The sequence below is a fragment of the Neolamprologus multifasciatus genome, chromosome 15, assembly GCF_963576455.1.
Source record: "Neolamprologus multifasciatus chromosome 15, fNeoMul1.2, whole genome shotgun sequence".
Lineage (NCBI taxonomy): Eukaryota > Metazoa > Chordata > Actinopteri > Cichliformes > Cichlidae > Neolamprologus > Neolamprologus multifasciatus.
The window spans coordinates 123,149-138,505 of NC_140453.1; the positions used below are offsets into that span (position 1 = coordinate 123,149).

Genomic DNA, 15,357 nt, shown 5'->3' on the forward strand with positions numbered 1-15,357 from the left:
TGCTTGAAGTCACTAACATATTTGGATCGCCAGAAATCACAATTTTGCAAGTCAGATACTGATATGTTAGTTGCAGCCTCTAATGAAATTTTATTTTCCATTTGTGTTATTGTCAGGTTATTGTAGTGTCTACCCTACAATATAAAGCACTATGAGTTGACTGTTGTAGTGAATTGGTGCTGTATAAATAAAGCTCAATTAAAGTTAAGTGGGCAGCACAGAGGTTTGCACTGTTGCCTCACAGCAAGAAAGTCCTGATTTCAACTCCACCGTCAGGCCGGCTTCTTTCGTTGTGGAGTTTGCGTGTTCTCCCCGGGTACTCTGGCTTCCTTCCACAGTCCAAAGACATGCTGTGCTCCTAAACCCAACCTCCCATGTTAGTTGAGATAGGCATTAAATGGACACACCCCATGGGCGTGAATCGCTGTCTGTGTCTCTGTGTTAGCCCTACAACTGGCGACTTGTCCAGGGGGCACTCTCGTCCTAAGACAGCTGGGATCGGCTTCAGCCCAGTAGTTTTGGTGCAAAAGCAAACTGTGACTGAAAAGAGAAAAAGAATATTTTAACTTCAGCTATTTATTTAATAAGCCAGTAACTATTAATCACACATTTTTGGTTTCATACTAAACACAAACTACAATCTCCAGGCTAAACATCCTCTGTCAGCCACCGGAGCTTGGAAAGAAAAGCATCTGGACTTCTAGTCCTGAACTCTTCCACGGCAGCATTTTTAATTCCTCTTTGATATTTGGGCTGATTAGGACCTGATCAATGTAAAAACAAAGAATTACCAGATAAAATCAGAGCCACATATGAGGATATTTGTTTAAAATTTCGATAGAACAGTAGCAGTATAATGTTCTCGTAAGTGGATATCAGGCCCTTGTAGAGCAAAATTGAGTATTTTGGTCTAAATAGCCCAAAATGTGATGTCCACATATGTGGACGCAGGTCCTTGGAGGTTTCTTGAAGCAGTTTCATCCGAGAAGCTTCTTCAGTTATAAGAGCAGCTGGTGCAGAGTCCCAGATTTAAGCTCTATTGAACCCCTACTGATCCTAATGTTTAATCACACGAGCCAAGCTGTGAAAACGGGTGTGGTCACAATCAGCCACCTGACACCTTGCCAACTTTATTTGCTTTTATTTTTAAGGAAACTTAGCATAAACTATTTATTCATCACCTTTCAGTAACTTTTGCTAAATGTGAACATTATAGATATTTTAAGTATTTTTTCATAACTACATTGTGACCAATAAAAAGCAGAAGGCAGAGAGGCTTTCTCTGGTAATACTGAGTGTATTTGTTTATTTAACTGACGTTAACTATAATTAAATTTCCTGTTTGATGTCACTACTTTCACTAGCACGCAACAGTAAGGTGGAGTAGAGCATCCACCCTTATGACTCCCTGCAGCTGACTGATTCGTCTGCGTACGTCTACTTTGTTCTAGTCATCTGTTGGTCGTGTCACACAGTATTTGCAGTTTTATTACAAGTTTCCTAGTTTTTGTGTCTGACACAACTACAGAGGTCTGTTAGTAGAGTTACTAAATATCATCACATCGTGAGCAAAGACAAACAAGATGTTTCAAGCATGACCTCCAGCTCAAACCGATCCAACTAATATCCCCCAGCAATACTCATCCAGCCTTTGACGCTGGCTCAAGCTAAACAACAGCTTCCAGCAGAGGAGACAGGTTGTTAACTTTTGGTTTCCAGTAACTAAACAGAAATGTGCAGCTTCTTCACGACCTGAAATCACTCTTTGTTTTGCTGTGAGAGAATGAAACTTGAACTTGAACTTTATTGCACTGATGACTGATTTGATTTCAATGCTTTCAGATTCTTTGAGGCTTTTTTACTTGTCAATGTTAGATTTACCACAGCTGACTTTCTTCTATCGCTATCTGCAAATCATTACAATCATTGCTTCATACCAAATATATAAATATTTATATATAGTGGTGATAGCTCACCGCCAAACACGAAGTTCAATAAGTGGATGGATGATTTTTCAGTGTAATGAAAACGCTGATCTATTTTGTTTCGTTCAAATCCTTTTTTACGCTGTGCTGTTTTCAAATGTAGACAGTAAGTCTCAAAAGTAATTTTTCAGGAACTAAAAGCATTCACATCTACAGTTTTACAACCTTGAAAGTGTCAGTGTTTCAGCACTTCAAGTCAGAATGATGACACAGGCATGAGGATGAACCTGTGACCTCAGCTTCCATTATTTAAATGAGGTCATTTCAGTTTTACCAGTGCGTGTTGTTTGAATACTGAAGTTTTCTGGCTGGACAGCTTGTACATGTATATATTCGTTTTTAAAAAAACAACTTTACTTGGGAGTCTTGTCCTTAAAAGATTGGGTGCATCACAAAAGATGAATGGCTGAAGGTGTTTGAGTTTGATACAAGTAAATGTTTTTACAGTCTGAAAAACAAAAACGATCTGGAACTGCCACACAGAGAGCTCTTATGCCAAATCCTATTTGCACTTTCATATTTCTTCTTTCTGACTCGTCCCAGTTTTGGTCAATATTTTGACTACATATTAATCCCTTCCTTATGCCAATGAATAAAAGTTATAATATTATGCTGTTAATTATCTCACTAAGCATGCTTCTTTAGCACTTCCTCAATCCCAGTATAAGCACAGCTACTTAGAAACTCACATGATCTGAGTCTCCGGTAACCCGCTGGCAGACTTCAATAGGAGGAAATACGATCAGGAACCAGACTGCTTATCAGATCACACATTCATATTCATGTTAAGCTAAAGTTAAGGTTTAGCTTATGCAGAAGTGTAATTGTTGAGAGGCCGTGAGCTGGCAGCTTATGACTTCTTATTGTGTGATTTTAGAGTCTATTCAATTCAATTTTATTTATATATATTTACAAATCACAACAACAGTCGCCTTAAGGCGCTTTATATTGTACAGTAGATCGTACAATAATCGATACAGAGAAAAACCCTGTCTACAGACATTTATAACCCAATGTGTGTTTTTGTCATGGTCCCCGCACCTCGCTAGCTGACATCAGGCTGGCGCTATGTTTTGTTTTGTTTATTCTCCTCTCTCTCTGCTCTCTCTCTCTCTCTCCTGCCGGGGCGGAGCTTGGTATGGGCTCCGCCCCTGGCCCACGCACCTGGGGATGATCAGCACACCTGCCGCTGATCACGAGAATTAGAGCCCTGCTTAAGATGGCGAGTCTGCTCTACTCGTCGCTGGATCGTTGAGCCATCAGCGTCAGTCGCCCTGCAAACCTGACATTTGAACTCGTGAGTACTTCTGAACCTGGAAGCTGACTGTCTCTCTATATGTGTGTAGATCTCCCCTGGACCCTGAGCAACTGTGACTGAGCGAGTGCAAGACAAGTGGTGGTGAAGAGAGGAGCTGTTGTCTGTGTACGGAAAGCCCCCACCCTGGACCCCGAACCCCGACCCTTTTCCCGAACACCTTTGTATATATATATATTGCACCTGTGGGAATCACTGTAAATAAATCCACTCTTGTTTGAAGGAACTAGTGGTCTGCGCCTGAGTCCGCTTCTCTAGCCTTGACAGAACGATCCAGCCACAACATGGACTCAGCAGCCCAGAGCACCGCCAGACAGGCGCTGGCTGCCCAAGAAGCGGCACTCGCCCGCCATGAGCAAATGTTACACCAGCTGCGAGGTGAGATTGCCGCACTAACACAAGCCGTTTCCCGTTTGACCACACCAGGGGGCGTACAGCCGGGGAATCTCCAGCCAGCTCACCCTGCCCAGCAGGAAACACTCGCGGCGGCCACGGCAGGCCCCCCATCGGCAGCACTCCATCCTCTGACGGACCCCTGCCTTCGCCTGAACCCTTTACGGGTGAGTCGGAAAAGTGTTCTGGTTTTCTGGCCCAATGCTCTTTAATTTTCCACGAGCAGCAGCGCTTTCATAACAATGACGTGCAAAGATTGCTTTCTTTGTACAGATGCTAAGAGATTGTGCTTTGAAATGGGCCCAGGTGGCTCTGGAGCTGAGGCTGCGGCGCTCCGCCTCCTTAACGTCAAGCAAGGAAAGTTGGTTTTTTTTTTTGTTTGTTTTTTTTAAATACTCATGCAAAACTATGTATTTTATTTATCTGTCACATGCTATAACTTTGAAAAGTTTACACAAAGTGGTTGAATTCGTTTTTTGTGTATATGCATGTCATTTGTTTGTGGTGTGGAAAGACTGGCTAAGAGATGCGCATGGAGGAGGTTGCTAGCTGGTTCAGCATGATTAGCACCCTTGGAAGCAGAAAGAGGTTGGTTTAATGATTGTTTGTATTTAAGAGACAGAAAGGTTGTCGTTAATTCATTTTATTAAATACTGTAACATAAATTGTTTAAAAGCTATTGATTTATGTCAATGTCACGATTTGAGTTCATCAAAATAATTTTCTATAGTAAAATGTGAACATTTCTGCACTTTCTACTTGAATGTTTAATGGTATTTGTTCGTGCATCTTTATAGTTTTCACGGTGCCATATTGTCGGTGGTTTAAAGAGGAGAGAATAAAGTTGCATCAGTCGAAGCTCTCAGCGTCATGAGTTCGTATGTGTTTTGTCTGTAGGAGCCACTGTAAATATACTTTATTCACGCCACATAAAATGTAATAAATCATATAATACAAAAACCAAAAACCATCTATTTACATTTCAACTTTTAACTATTTAAATTTTCAGCTTTTTCCTTTTAAACAAATTTAAAGTGAAACGACGCAAAACACTGCAAACCACAACACAATTAAATATAAATTAAAATATGAAAACAAAAAGAAGATGCATATTTTCTGTCATATGGACCTGCATGAATAAACTTTCTGAATCCTTTATCTGCAACTGAAAATAGTTGTGGATGATTACTATACCTTTCTAATGTGACGTTGTTGTCCCTGGCTCTCTCTCCCTCCCGCTCTGTTCCTGAGCTACTGAGTGTAACTACCGCCCCTCCCCCCTCTGCCCAGCACTCGGCTCACATCGTTCAATTCAATTTAATTTTATTTATATAGCGCCAAATCACAACAAAAGTCGCCTCAAGGCGCTTCATAGATACAGAGAAAAACCCAACAATCATATGACCCCCTATGAGCAAGCACTTTGGCGACAGTGGGAAGGAAAAACTCCCTTTTAACAGGAAGAAACCTCCGGCAGAACCAGGCTCAGGGAGGGGCGGGGCCATCTGCTGTGATTGGTTGGGGTGAGAGAAGGAAGACAGGATAAAAGACATGCTGTGGACGTTCACGTCAAAGAGTCGGCTCTAAGAGCAGTTTCGTTCGCGACCGACACATCGCTACACTGAACCACTGTAAAAACTGTACATAATGCTGTAATCTTAAATAAAGTTGCATAGTCTAAAAGATGTCTGATTACTTACAAATGGACTTCCCCTCAACCACCCCCCAGTGGTGTGGTCCACACCCACCATTCTTTAACGAGAAGCAAAGTACGTCAGACACTGTTATTTGCTTTTGAAACTAATTTAAATTTAAACATATTTACCTTTGTAAATATTTCATTAACTCTATTACAGGTGCCAGGTGCTTCATACCAAATCTGTTTTGTTTTTTTCCATCTTGTTTTTTTTTTGTTTGTTTGTTTTTGTTTTTTTTTTTAAAACGTCAAACAATGCCCCTCTTGGCCTTTCGTCATCCGAATGTTTCACCATGCCTCTCCCAACATCAGTCTAGTGGGAAATTTAGGTCCAGCTTTGATTCTGCTTCATTTCATTCTGCTCCGCCAGAGCTCTTGCACAAGATTTCCATTCCATTATCCAGAGTCAATGTTTCTCCTCCCACCCTCGATCCTGGCAGAATGTTTATTTAACAGTCCACCCCTGTTATCAGCCATTAGCACAAATTCAACCATAATACGAATGCCATTCAGTGTCTTAGTCATGCTGTTCTTCTTTCTTATTCCTGTTATCTTTTGTCCTCACAGTAGATGCCAAACTGTTTATGCTAGAGTATGTGTGTCATAAAAAACACTTTGAGCAAGTATCAGCAAGCAGTTTTGAACCACATCATGTATATTCATATATTATGCACTGCATAAATATATGTGAACCCAATAGCAATTTCAGCCTGGAAGGACAAGAACAAGAGTCTTCTCTGACTGAATATTGGAGTTTGATTATTTTTCTCTAATCAGTTTGGATGTTTGTATTTTGTTTTTCAAATTTGACTCCAATGTTATTGAAATGCAGTGAAATCTTGTAACTAGTATTTTTAAAACGGAAACAATGTTTTTAATTATGTCATAACTGCAAATAGAGAAAAAGGTCAATCATCACAAACGGCATAATGAAGTTTGCCAAAATAGGCAGTGTGCATTTTCTTATAGGCCATTTCATTTCTGTTGGCAGTCCTGGCACAGAGAAACCAGAGTCATGGCAGAAGTTGATTTTTTTTATTGTTGGGATTTCATGTAAATTCAACTTTGGGTTAGGGTTTCTTTGATTCACTACAGTAGCATATAATATAATCTAGAAAAGATATATTGTTGAAATTGCACTTGTACAGTGGGGCAAAAAAGTATTTAGTCAGCCACCAATTGTGCAAGTTCTACCACTTAAAAAGATGAGAGGCCTGTAATTTTCATCATTTGGAGGCGATTGTGGCTCAAGAGTTGGCAGTTCGTCTTGTAATTGGATGAGGATATACACATCCTGGACAGGGAGGAACGCTGGTTTGAGCGGGGAGTCAATGAGACCATTTACGCGAAAAGGGAAAGTCACGAAACGAAGTGGCGAAACGTTTCTCCCACTGAAAACTGAAACTTTTGGGGATTCATGCTTTTATAATCTGTGACTTCATCTGCTAATCACTGATGAATTTCCCGTGGTACCCCCTTCCACAGCTACTGACAACAGTGGCGACAGACAACTGGGCGATCGTGGCTCAAGAGTTGGGAGTTCGCCTTGTAATCGGAAGGTTGCCGGTTCGAGCCCCGGCTCCGACAGTCTCGGTTGTTGTGTCCTTGGTCAAGACACTTCACCTACCGCCTACTGGTGTTGGTCACAGTGAGAGAAAAAATCTGAAAATCACATTGTCTGATTTATAAAGAATTTATTTACAAATTATGGTGGAAAATAAGTATTTGGTCACCTACCTACAAACAAGCAAGATTTCTGGCTCTCACAGACCAGTAACTTCTGTAAGAGGCTCCTCTGTCCTCCACTCGTTACCTGTATTAATGGCACCTGTTTGAATTCATTATCAGTATAAAAGAGACCTGTCCACAACCATAAACAGTCACACTCCAAACTCCACTGTGGCCAAGAAGACCAAAGAGCTGTCAAAGGACACCAGAAACAAAATTGCAGAGCTGCACCATGCTGGGAAGACTGCATCTGCAATCGGTAAGCAGCTTGGTGTGAAGAAATCAACTTAGAGATTAATCATTAGAAAATGGAAGACATCTCCCTTGATCTGGGGCTCCTCGCAAGATCTCACCCCGTGAGGTCAAAATGATCACAAGACAGTGATTCTTGAGATAAGGGACAAGCAACACAGTATTACCTATAACATATAATAATATAATTCAAAACTGCTCACTGACATTGGGAGCTGACACAGTCTCTATGGAGTTGGGGTTTTTGAAAAGAGTGAAGGGCTCTGCATGTTTCCCATTGAACTGTAATATTTATATGTAATATATACATACCAAACTTTGGTGAGCACAGGATCCGTAGGAATCCTCGTGAAACAACCTGCTCCATGGATATGAATTCTAGATGCACTGCATTTATGGGAAAACGTGAATTAGTTCAAGACCTTCTCATCCACCAACTCCACCACACACACACACCCACACAAATGCACATCCCTCCAGAGCAGTAACAGGGTTCCCAGTGAAGCCTGCTGTCCTGAAATGCGAACAACGATTCTCAGCAGTAGCTCTGTGCAGCTGCACTCCTGCCCTCTGAGTTTTCTTACATAGGTTGTTGCACATATGTATAAATATTAGCATGGGACCTAAAACTATATGGTCAGGTTGGGCTACATAGGAAGGGCATATTTATTTTCAAAAGAGCAATGGGAATCAGTTTAACTTCACACTGGGAATCAGTGTGAGGCTATAAAAAAAATCTGTTTTTTCACATTGTGGATCGTATTTTATATTTGGAATCAACACACAAGTCAAGTTCAGCATTATACTATCCCAAAACCAACATCACCTGACCCTGACTGCAGGACACTCCTGCAAAAATAAGATACGGGCTGCTCTTTGTCTTAATGAAAAGAAACAAGAGGTGATCTTTTTTTTTTTTTAATTCTCAGAGTCTGTAATCTTTTTGATTTGCAGATTTCCACTTTCTTCCATTCGTTCTTATGTTGCTCCAGCAAGCAGAATAAAAACAAACTGTGCTGCAGAACAAAAGGTGTGTAGGCAGCCAGCAGATCAGTGTTTGCACAACTGCATGTAGTACAAAGTGTGTGTGTGTGTGTGTGTTCCTGTCTAGCTATCTTTGTGAGGACCGAAATCTGCATTCTACTATACTTGTAAGAACCAACAGGCATTGTGAGGACACACACGCTGGTCCTCACAAGTTTGAAGGCCATTTTGGGGCTCAAAATGTGGTTTTAGTGTCAGGGTTTAGGTTAGTATAAAAAAAAGGGGGGGGGGGGGGGTTAAAAAACAACGCTTGGACACTGCTAACACGGGCAGCCACAGAAGCGCAATAGCTTTTGTTGCTAGCAATAAAGAGTTAATGCAAACTGTTAATAGCCTCTAACTATATCAGTGTTACAGATCACATTCAAGCTGTTAGTGATGAAAGAAACCCCAAGTAAACTGCTCAGGCTGGCATTAGTGCCCCTCTATTGTATCATTCTTTGTGGAATTTGACATGTAGTCAAATTCCAACATGGGATAGTTGTGGGTATGTATTCAGTGTATGTTGTATTCTTTATACTTGTGCCAAATAATTGCATATTAATTGTCTAAATTTAAAAAACTTATGTAAAAGTCAATATTTTTTAAAAGTCAATATTTATTTATACAACACAAATTTGTTTAATGATGGACAAAAAGTTATCTGATATTTTGTTATGAGCTAAATCTGACAAAATATTCTGTGTTTACACTTATCCAGGAGCTCTTTTATGATGCAGCATGGCGTCTGAAAACTGTCCAAAGAAAGATTCGTTGTGGACCTCCAACACCATCTAATAGGTTGACAGACAGTTCTTCGGGTGGCCCAAATCTCCAAAGGACTGTGAATGTTATGCACCAGCTTGATGGGGACGCTTGCAAGGAGACCCTGTCTTTGCTCAACCATACTACAGACAACTCTGTGATTTTCCAGAAGATGAAGAAGACCTTTCAGCACCATCAGAGGCTTGTTAATGACCCAAGCAGAAGCGTTGGCATCCTATCCACTTTTCCAAGATTCCTGGAGACAAAAGAACTGGTAAGTTAGAATTTATTTTTTAAAATGGTTTGGAATTTGGAGCTAGCAGTTGTTTCAAATACAATTTTCTTTGTGTCCTCGGGATTCCCATATGCTTGTTTGCCATTCACCTAGGGACCATTTGTGATCCGAGGACACCACGAGGGTTACAGGTGAAGCAAGACTTCACTCTCCTGTTCGATGACGACACATCCTCCAGGTTGCTTCAGAAATGGAAAACGTTCTTCAGGGCAAATGTCATAAAACAGGCTAAGAAGCTCACTCCAACACCAGAGTTGCTTCCTTTGGTGTCATCAGCAGAAAGTCAGAAAATCATCAAGATGATTCTACAAGTGAACTTGTTTGGGGTTTTTTGTATATTAAATGTTAAAGCTGCATTCAGGGGCAAATATTAATTTGTTTCTGTGTTTTCTAACATTTAAATTCATACAATTAAGACGAATTAAATCTTTGTCCACTTTTCTAGTTTTGCTCTTAGAATATAATATCAAATCAAACAAACCATTATCTGTTTTCGTTTGTATGTTTATCCTGAACTAATAATCGTATAGATTTTTTTCTTCCTGTGAATCTCTAAAAATTGATCTACTTTTTGATAACTTTCAACAATAGATCGAAGACTCATAAGCAGTGGCGGAGCAGGGGGGGTGGCATACTGGGCTTAAGCCCGGGTTGTTTTTTCAGAAGCCCGGGGTCTGTTGGAGTGTAATTTTTTCATAGTTACATGCCTGGATGACAACTGTATAAAAAAAGAAAAACTACACACAATTATTCGAAGCACATAGTGCACACTGTGGGAATTTACGTCTGTGCGTAAACCCCCCCTAATATTGGTATGATCCGAGCTCAGACACTAAGCGACTGAGCGAGGGGGCGGGGCAGCTGCTGCCTGTTGGAGAAACGCAGCCAGAGGAGAGCTGAAGTTTGAGCAGGTACCAAAGCAAATCATTCGTACTGTACAAATAATGTAAATATGACGGTGAATCACGAAAGATTGATGTCAAACTGATCACTTGACCCATATTACGTTACTCGCTCTTTGAGTGAATCAACAAATGAAAAGCCGAACAACAACAACGCTGTTTCTTTAGAGAGTCTCAGCTTACATGTTTATTTCATATTTTCAGTTGTTTCCCTCCACGGCTAAATAAATCAGTAATGCACTGATATACAAGAATGGACATAAGGAGCTTCTTTCAAAGAAAAAACTCAGGTAGATGTTATTTTATATATTATGCTTTGTATGTTGTTCAGTATATTTCTATGCAAAACAAGAGGAATTTCAATACACAGCACTATATTCACAGTTTAAACCAGATATTTACATACACTTTATGGAAAACACAAGAACATGTACAACAACAATTTAGAGTAAACTTGTTTTGTTTTGGATAAATAAATATTGAAATATCTTTTGAATGAGTTAAATGTCAGAATAAAGAGAGACAGAGCTTCTATTTTTATCACTTTCATCAAATGTAGGAGTACATATACACTAAGTTTATTGTTAATTAATAAGAAAACTGCAGACGATTCTGAGCTGAAGAAGCTTCTGATTGGTTCGTAGAGTCCATGTGAGTAAACTGGTGGCACAGCTGTGGATGCATATAAGACAAAATACAGAGGCTGTTTCTGTGACATGGGAACATCAAGAGATGTCAACAAAACACCAGGAACAGAATCGTGGAGCTCCATAAGTGTGGCTCAGTTTGAATACAGTTTGGTGCCATTTACAGTTAAGAAACACAGACAGTTTCTCTCTTTACTCTGAAAGTTAACAAATATGTTTTTATATTTATCTAAAAAATAAACATTTAGTCTGATTTGATGTTACAATTAAAAAAGTGTTTTTATCTGAAGAGTAAATATCTGGTTTCCACTGTATATTTGATGATGTTGGTGTTTGGTTTGACTGTCAGCACAGAGAGAGAGAGAGAGAGGGCGAGAGAGGGAGGGCGAGAGAGGGAGGGAGAGAGAGAGAGGGGCGAGAGAGAGAGGAACAGAGAGAGAGAGGGCGAGAGAGGAACAGAGAGAGAGGAACAGAGAGAGAGAGAGGGCGAGAGAGGAACAGAGAGAGAGGGCGAGAGAGGAACAGAGAGAGAGGGCGAGAGAGGAACAGAGAGGGAGGGCGAGAGAGGAACAGAGAGAGAGAGGGAGGGAGAGAGAGGGCGAGAGAGGAACAGAGAGAGAGAGGGCGAGAGAGAGAGGAACAGAGAGAGAGGGCGAGAGAGGAACAGAGAGAGAGGAACAGAGAGAGAGAGAGGGCGAGAGAGGAACAGAGAGAGAGAGGGCGAGAGAGGAACAGAGAGAGAGAGGGAGGGCGAGAGAGGAACAGAGAGAGAGAGGAACAGAGAGAGAGAGAGAGAGAGAGAGGAACAGAGAGAGAGAGGAACAGAGAGAGAGAGGGCGAGAGAGGAACAGAGAGAGAGAGAGAGATGGAGAATGAGGACAGAACTGAGATGAACAAGAGCAGGTGAGACACACGTGTTAGTCAAATGGTTGTTTACCAAAAGTATCACCGTATCATAGGTACTCATGTATCTCGTATCTAGTGTTTCTTTTTAGGTTTGTTATTTTTCAAATTCTACATTTATTAAGTTCTGCAGGCTTGTTTGCACAACAAGGCTAAATGCAGGTCTATGATGATTTTTAGTGCTGCTATCATCTAGTTCTGGTTTTGGTTCTGTTTTGGTTAAGTCCTCAGTAGTCCTGATTTTGAACTGTTGTAGTCCTGTTTTAATTCTGGATCAGTTCTGGGTCTGGTTGAATTTGGGTTTAGTCCTCGTGTCTTGCTGCAGCCCGACTTTGTTCTGCCTCGCTGCTTAATTAAAAAACTAGTTTAAGGTGTCCTGCATATGTGATATATATTTTTCCCTATATGAAGTCATTCTTTTTTGAACAAAAGTCAAAACAGAGCCTCTTAATCTTTCAGTCCTTTTTCTCTGTATTTGGACATCATTTCTGTGAATGATTTTCAGTTTCCTTATGTCAACCCCAGTCATGCTGCAGTCTGGAAGAGCATCTCTGCAATGAACAAGGTCGCTGTCAGGCGTCAGAAGAGCAAGATTGACACCTTGTACATCAACATGGATAAGCATCTCATTCCATGCCAGGCGAGCCACTCACTTGGGGCATTTGATGAACTTTTCAAAGCACATTTTGTGTTTAATTTGTCCCAAGATAATATAAATCTGGACTTGTTATTTGCAGTGCAGTGGAAGAAGACATGTCTGTCTTTTAGTTATTTACTTTTGGTTAAAGATAAGAAAATGTTATGGGAAACAAGTTGTTTACAGAGTGTTTTGATAACCATCTATATGCATTCAGAGTTGTACCAAGGAGAGATGCATAGTGAAAATGTCAGATCTAAAGTTTTATATAGCTTTTGATAAGCAAAGGTCAGACAATGTTTCAGATTAGACAGAGTACATTGTACCTTCATTCACAATTTTTTGAAGACAAAATAAATGTCCTTTTTGGTCAAATTCATTGTGTGCAACGTAATTCTTTCTCAGAATTTAATTTTAACACTTAAGTGTAAAAAGCCTGACAGTAAAGGATGCCATCTTTGAGTCATCTGCTGTCTCCTGTCGGTGGCGCTGTCACTTGGTGTTCGCTCGCTCGCTCTGTGGTATAGTATCGCTTCCTGTTCCTGCTCAAACACAGTGGTGTTTCTGAGTAGCTTGTTTGCTTAGCAGTTTAATTAACAACTTTTAAATACATTCTTTTTTCACAGTATAATCTTCACGTGCTTCATCCGAAGCACACTTTCTGTGTACTCACTACCTAATTTATAGCCAAAGTATTCACTCACTGTCTCTGTACTGTTTCGCTAGCTTAGCTCGTAGCCGACCCGTTAGCACCATGGCTACTTCACCTGTCCCTTCTGCACTTTCTTGCTCATTGTGTCAGATGTTTAGTTACTCCTCGGCCTCCTTTAGCAGTAATGATATCTGTAACAAATGTAGCATATTTGCAGCTCTGGAGGCCAGGATTACTGAATTGGAGACTCGGCTTTGCACCCTGCTCTCACCCTTAGCTAGCCAGGCCCCTGTAGCTGGTGCAGCCGAAGATAGCGTAGGCCCCGCTAGCTGTTCCCCGGCAGACCCCAAGCAGCTGGGGAAAGGCTGGGTAACGGTGAGGAGGAAGCGTAGTCCTAAACAGAAGCCCCAGGTACACCACCAACCCGTTCATGTGTCTAACCGTTTTTCCCCACTCGGTGACACACCCGCTGGGGGTCAAACTCTGGTAATTGGTGATTCTGTTCTCAGACATGTGAAGCTAGAGACACCGGCAACCATAGTCAATTGTCTTCCAGGGGCCAGAGCAGGCGACATTGAAGGAAATTTAAAACTGCTGGCTAAGGGTAAACGTAAATTCAATAGAATCATAATTCACGTCGGCAGTAATGACACCCGGTTACGCCAATCGGAGGTCACTAAAATCAATATTGAATCGGTGTGTAACTTTGCCAAAACAATGTCGGACTCTGTAGTTTTCTCTGGTCCCCTCCCCAATCAGACCAGGAGTGACATGTTTAGCCGCATGTTCTCCTTAAATTGCTGGCTGTCTGAGTGGTGTCCCAGAAACGATGTGGGCTTCATAGATAATTGGCAAACCTTCTGGAGGAAACCTGGTCTTGTTAGGAGAGATGGCATCCATCCCACTTTGGATGGAGCAGCTCTCATTTCTAGAAATATCGACAAATTTATTAAACCCCTCAAAACATGACTATCCAGAGTTGGGACCAGGAAGCAGAGTTGCAGTCTTACACGCCTCTCTGCAGCTTCTCTCCTCCTGCTACCCCCCCAAAAACCCATCTCCATAGAGACTGTGTCTGCTTCCAAAAAGACAAAAAACAAACTAAAAACCAGCAACAAACAACTTAAACAATCACAAAGAAAGAACAATACAGTATCCACATCTGAACCAAAGAGTAAAACAGTGAAATGTGGATTATTAAATATTAGGTCTCTCTCCTCCAAGTCTCTGTTAGTACATGACTTAATAATTGATCAACAAATTGATTTACTCTGCCTTACAGAAACCTGGTTGCAGCAGGATGATTATGTTAGTTTAAATGAATCAACACCCCCGAGTCATTCTAACTACCAGAAATCTCGAAGCACAGGTCGAGGGGGCGGTGTGGTAGCAATTTTTCACACCAGTCTATTAATTAATGAAAGACCAAGACAGACTTTTAATTCATTTGAAAGCCTGATGCTTAACATTGTCCACCCCAGCTGTGAAACTCAGAAACCAGTCTTACTTGTTATCATCTATCGTCCACCTGGGCCTTACACAGAGTTTCTGTCTGATTTCTCAGACTTTATATCTAATTTAGTTCTGAGCTCAGATAAAATAATTATCGTGGGTGATTTTAACATCCATGTAGATGCTAAAAATGACAGCCTCAACATGGCATTTAATCTGTTGTTAGACTCAATTGGTTTCTCTCAAAATGTAAAAGAACCCACCCACCACTTTAATCACACTCTAGATCTTGTTTTAACATATGGCATAGAAACTGAACATTTAACAGTGTTTCCTGAAAACCCTCTCCTGTCTGATCATTTCTTGATAACATTTACATTTACAATAATTGATTCTTTGATTTATCAAAGAAAAGGGCAGACTTCCATCAAATATGAATTCTGCAAACATTAATCTCCTGCTAAAACCAGGCAAAGACCCTGTATATCCCTCAAGCTATCGTCCAATATCCCTTATTAATGTAGACCTCAAAATAATCTGCAAAGCTCTCTCGAAGAGACTAGAGAAAATAACCCCCCTCTTAATTCATCCTGACCAAACTGGTTTCATAAAAGGTAGGCACTCATCAACAAATACACGTAGATTACTTAATTTGATAGACTACTCATACAGTAAAAACCTTGAAACTACAATATTTTCCTTAGATGCAGAA

At 40.7% G+C, this 15,357-nt stretch overlaps 1 protein-coding gene across 1 annotated transcript; it reads left to right on the forward strand.

Annotated features, from left to right (window-relative positions):
- Positions 1 to 5,630: 5,630 nt before the first annotated feature.
- Positions 5,631 to 11,390, forward strand: LOC146501213 (uncharacterized). The gene is made up of 3 exons (XM_085132301.1): positions 5,631 to 7,376; positions 9,114 to 9,431; positions 9,584 to 11,390. Exons 1-3 carry the CDS (start codon positions 7,350 to 7,352, stop codon positions 9,824 to 9,826), a joined length of 588 nt encoding a protein of 195 aa, XP_084988427.1. The 5' UTR covers positions 5,631 to 7,349; the 3' UTR covers positions 9,827 to 11,390.
- The last annotated feature ends 3,967 nt before the right edge of the window (positions 11,391 to 15,357 follow it).

Coding starts and splice junctions, on each gene's coding strand:
- LOC146501213 (XM_085132301.1), top strand. CDS start 7,350: ATGCTGGGAAGACTGCATCTGCAATCG. Junction 7,377..9,113: donor GAAGACTGCATCTGCAATCG/GTAAGCAGCTTG, acceptor ACACTTATCCAG/GAGCTCTTTTATGATGCAGC. Junction 9,432..9,583: donor TCCTGGAGACAAAAGAACTG/GTAAGTTAGAAT, acceptor CGAGGGTTACAG/GTGAAGCAAGACTTCACTCT.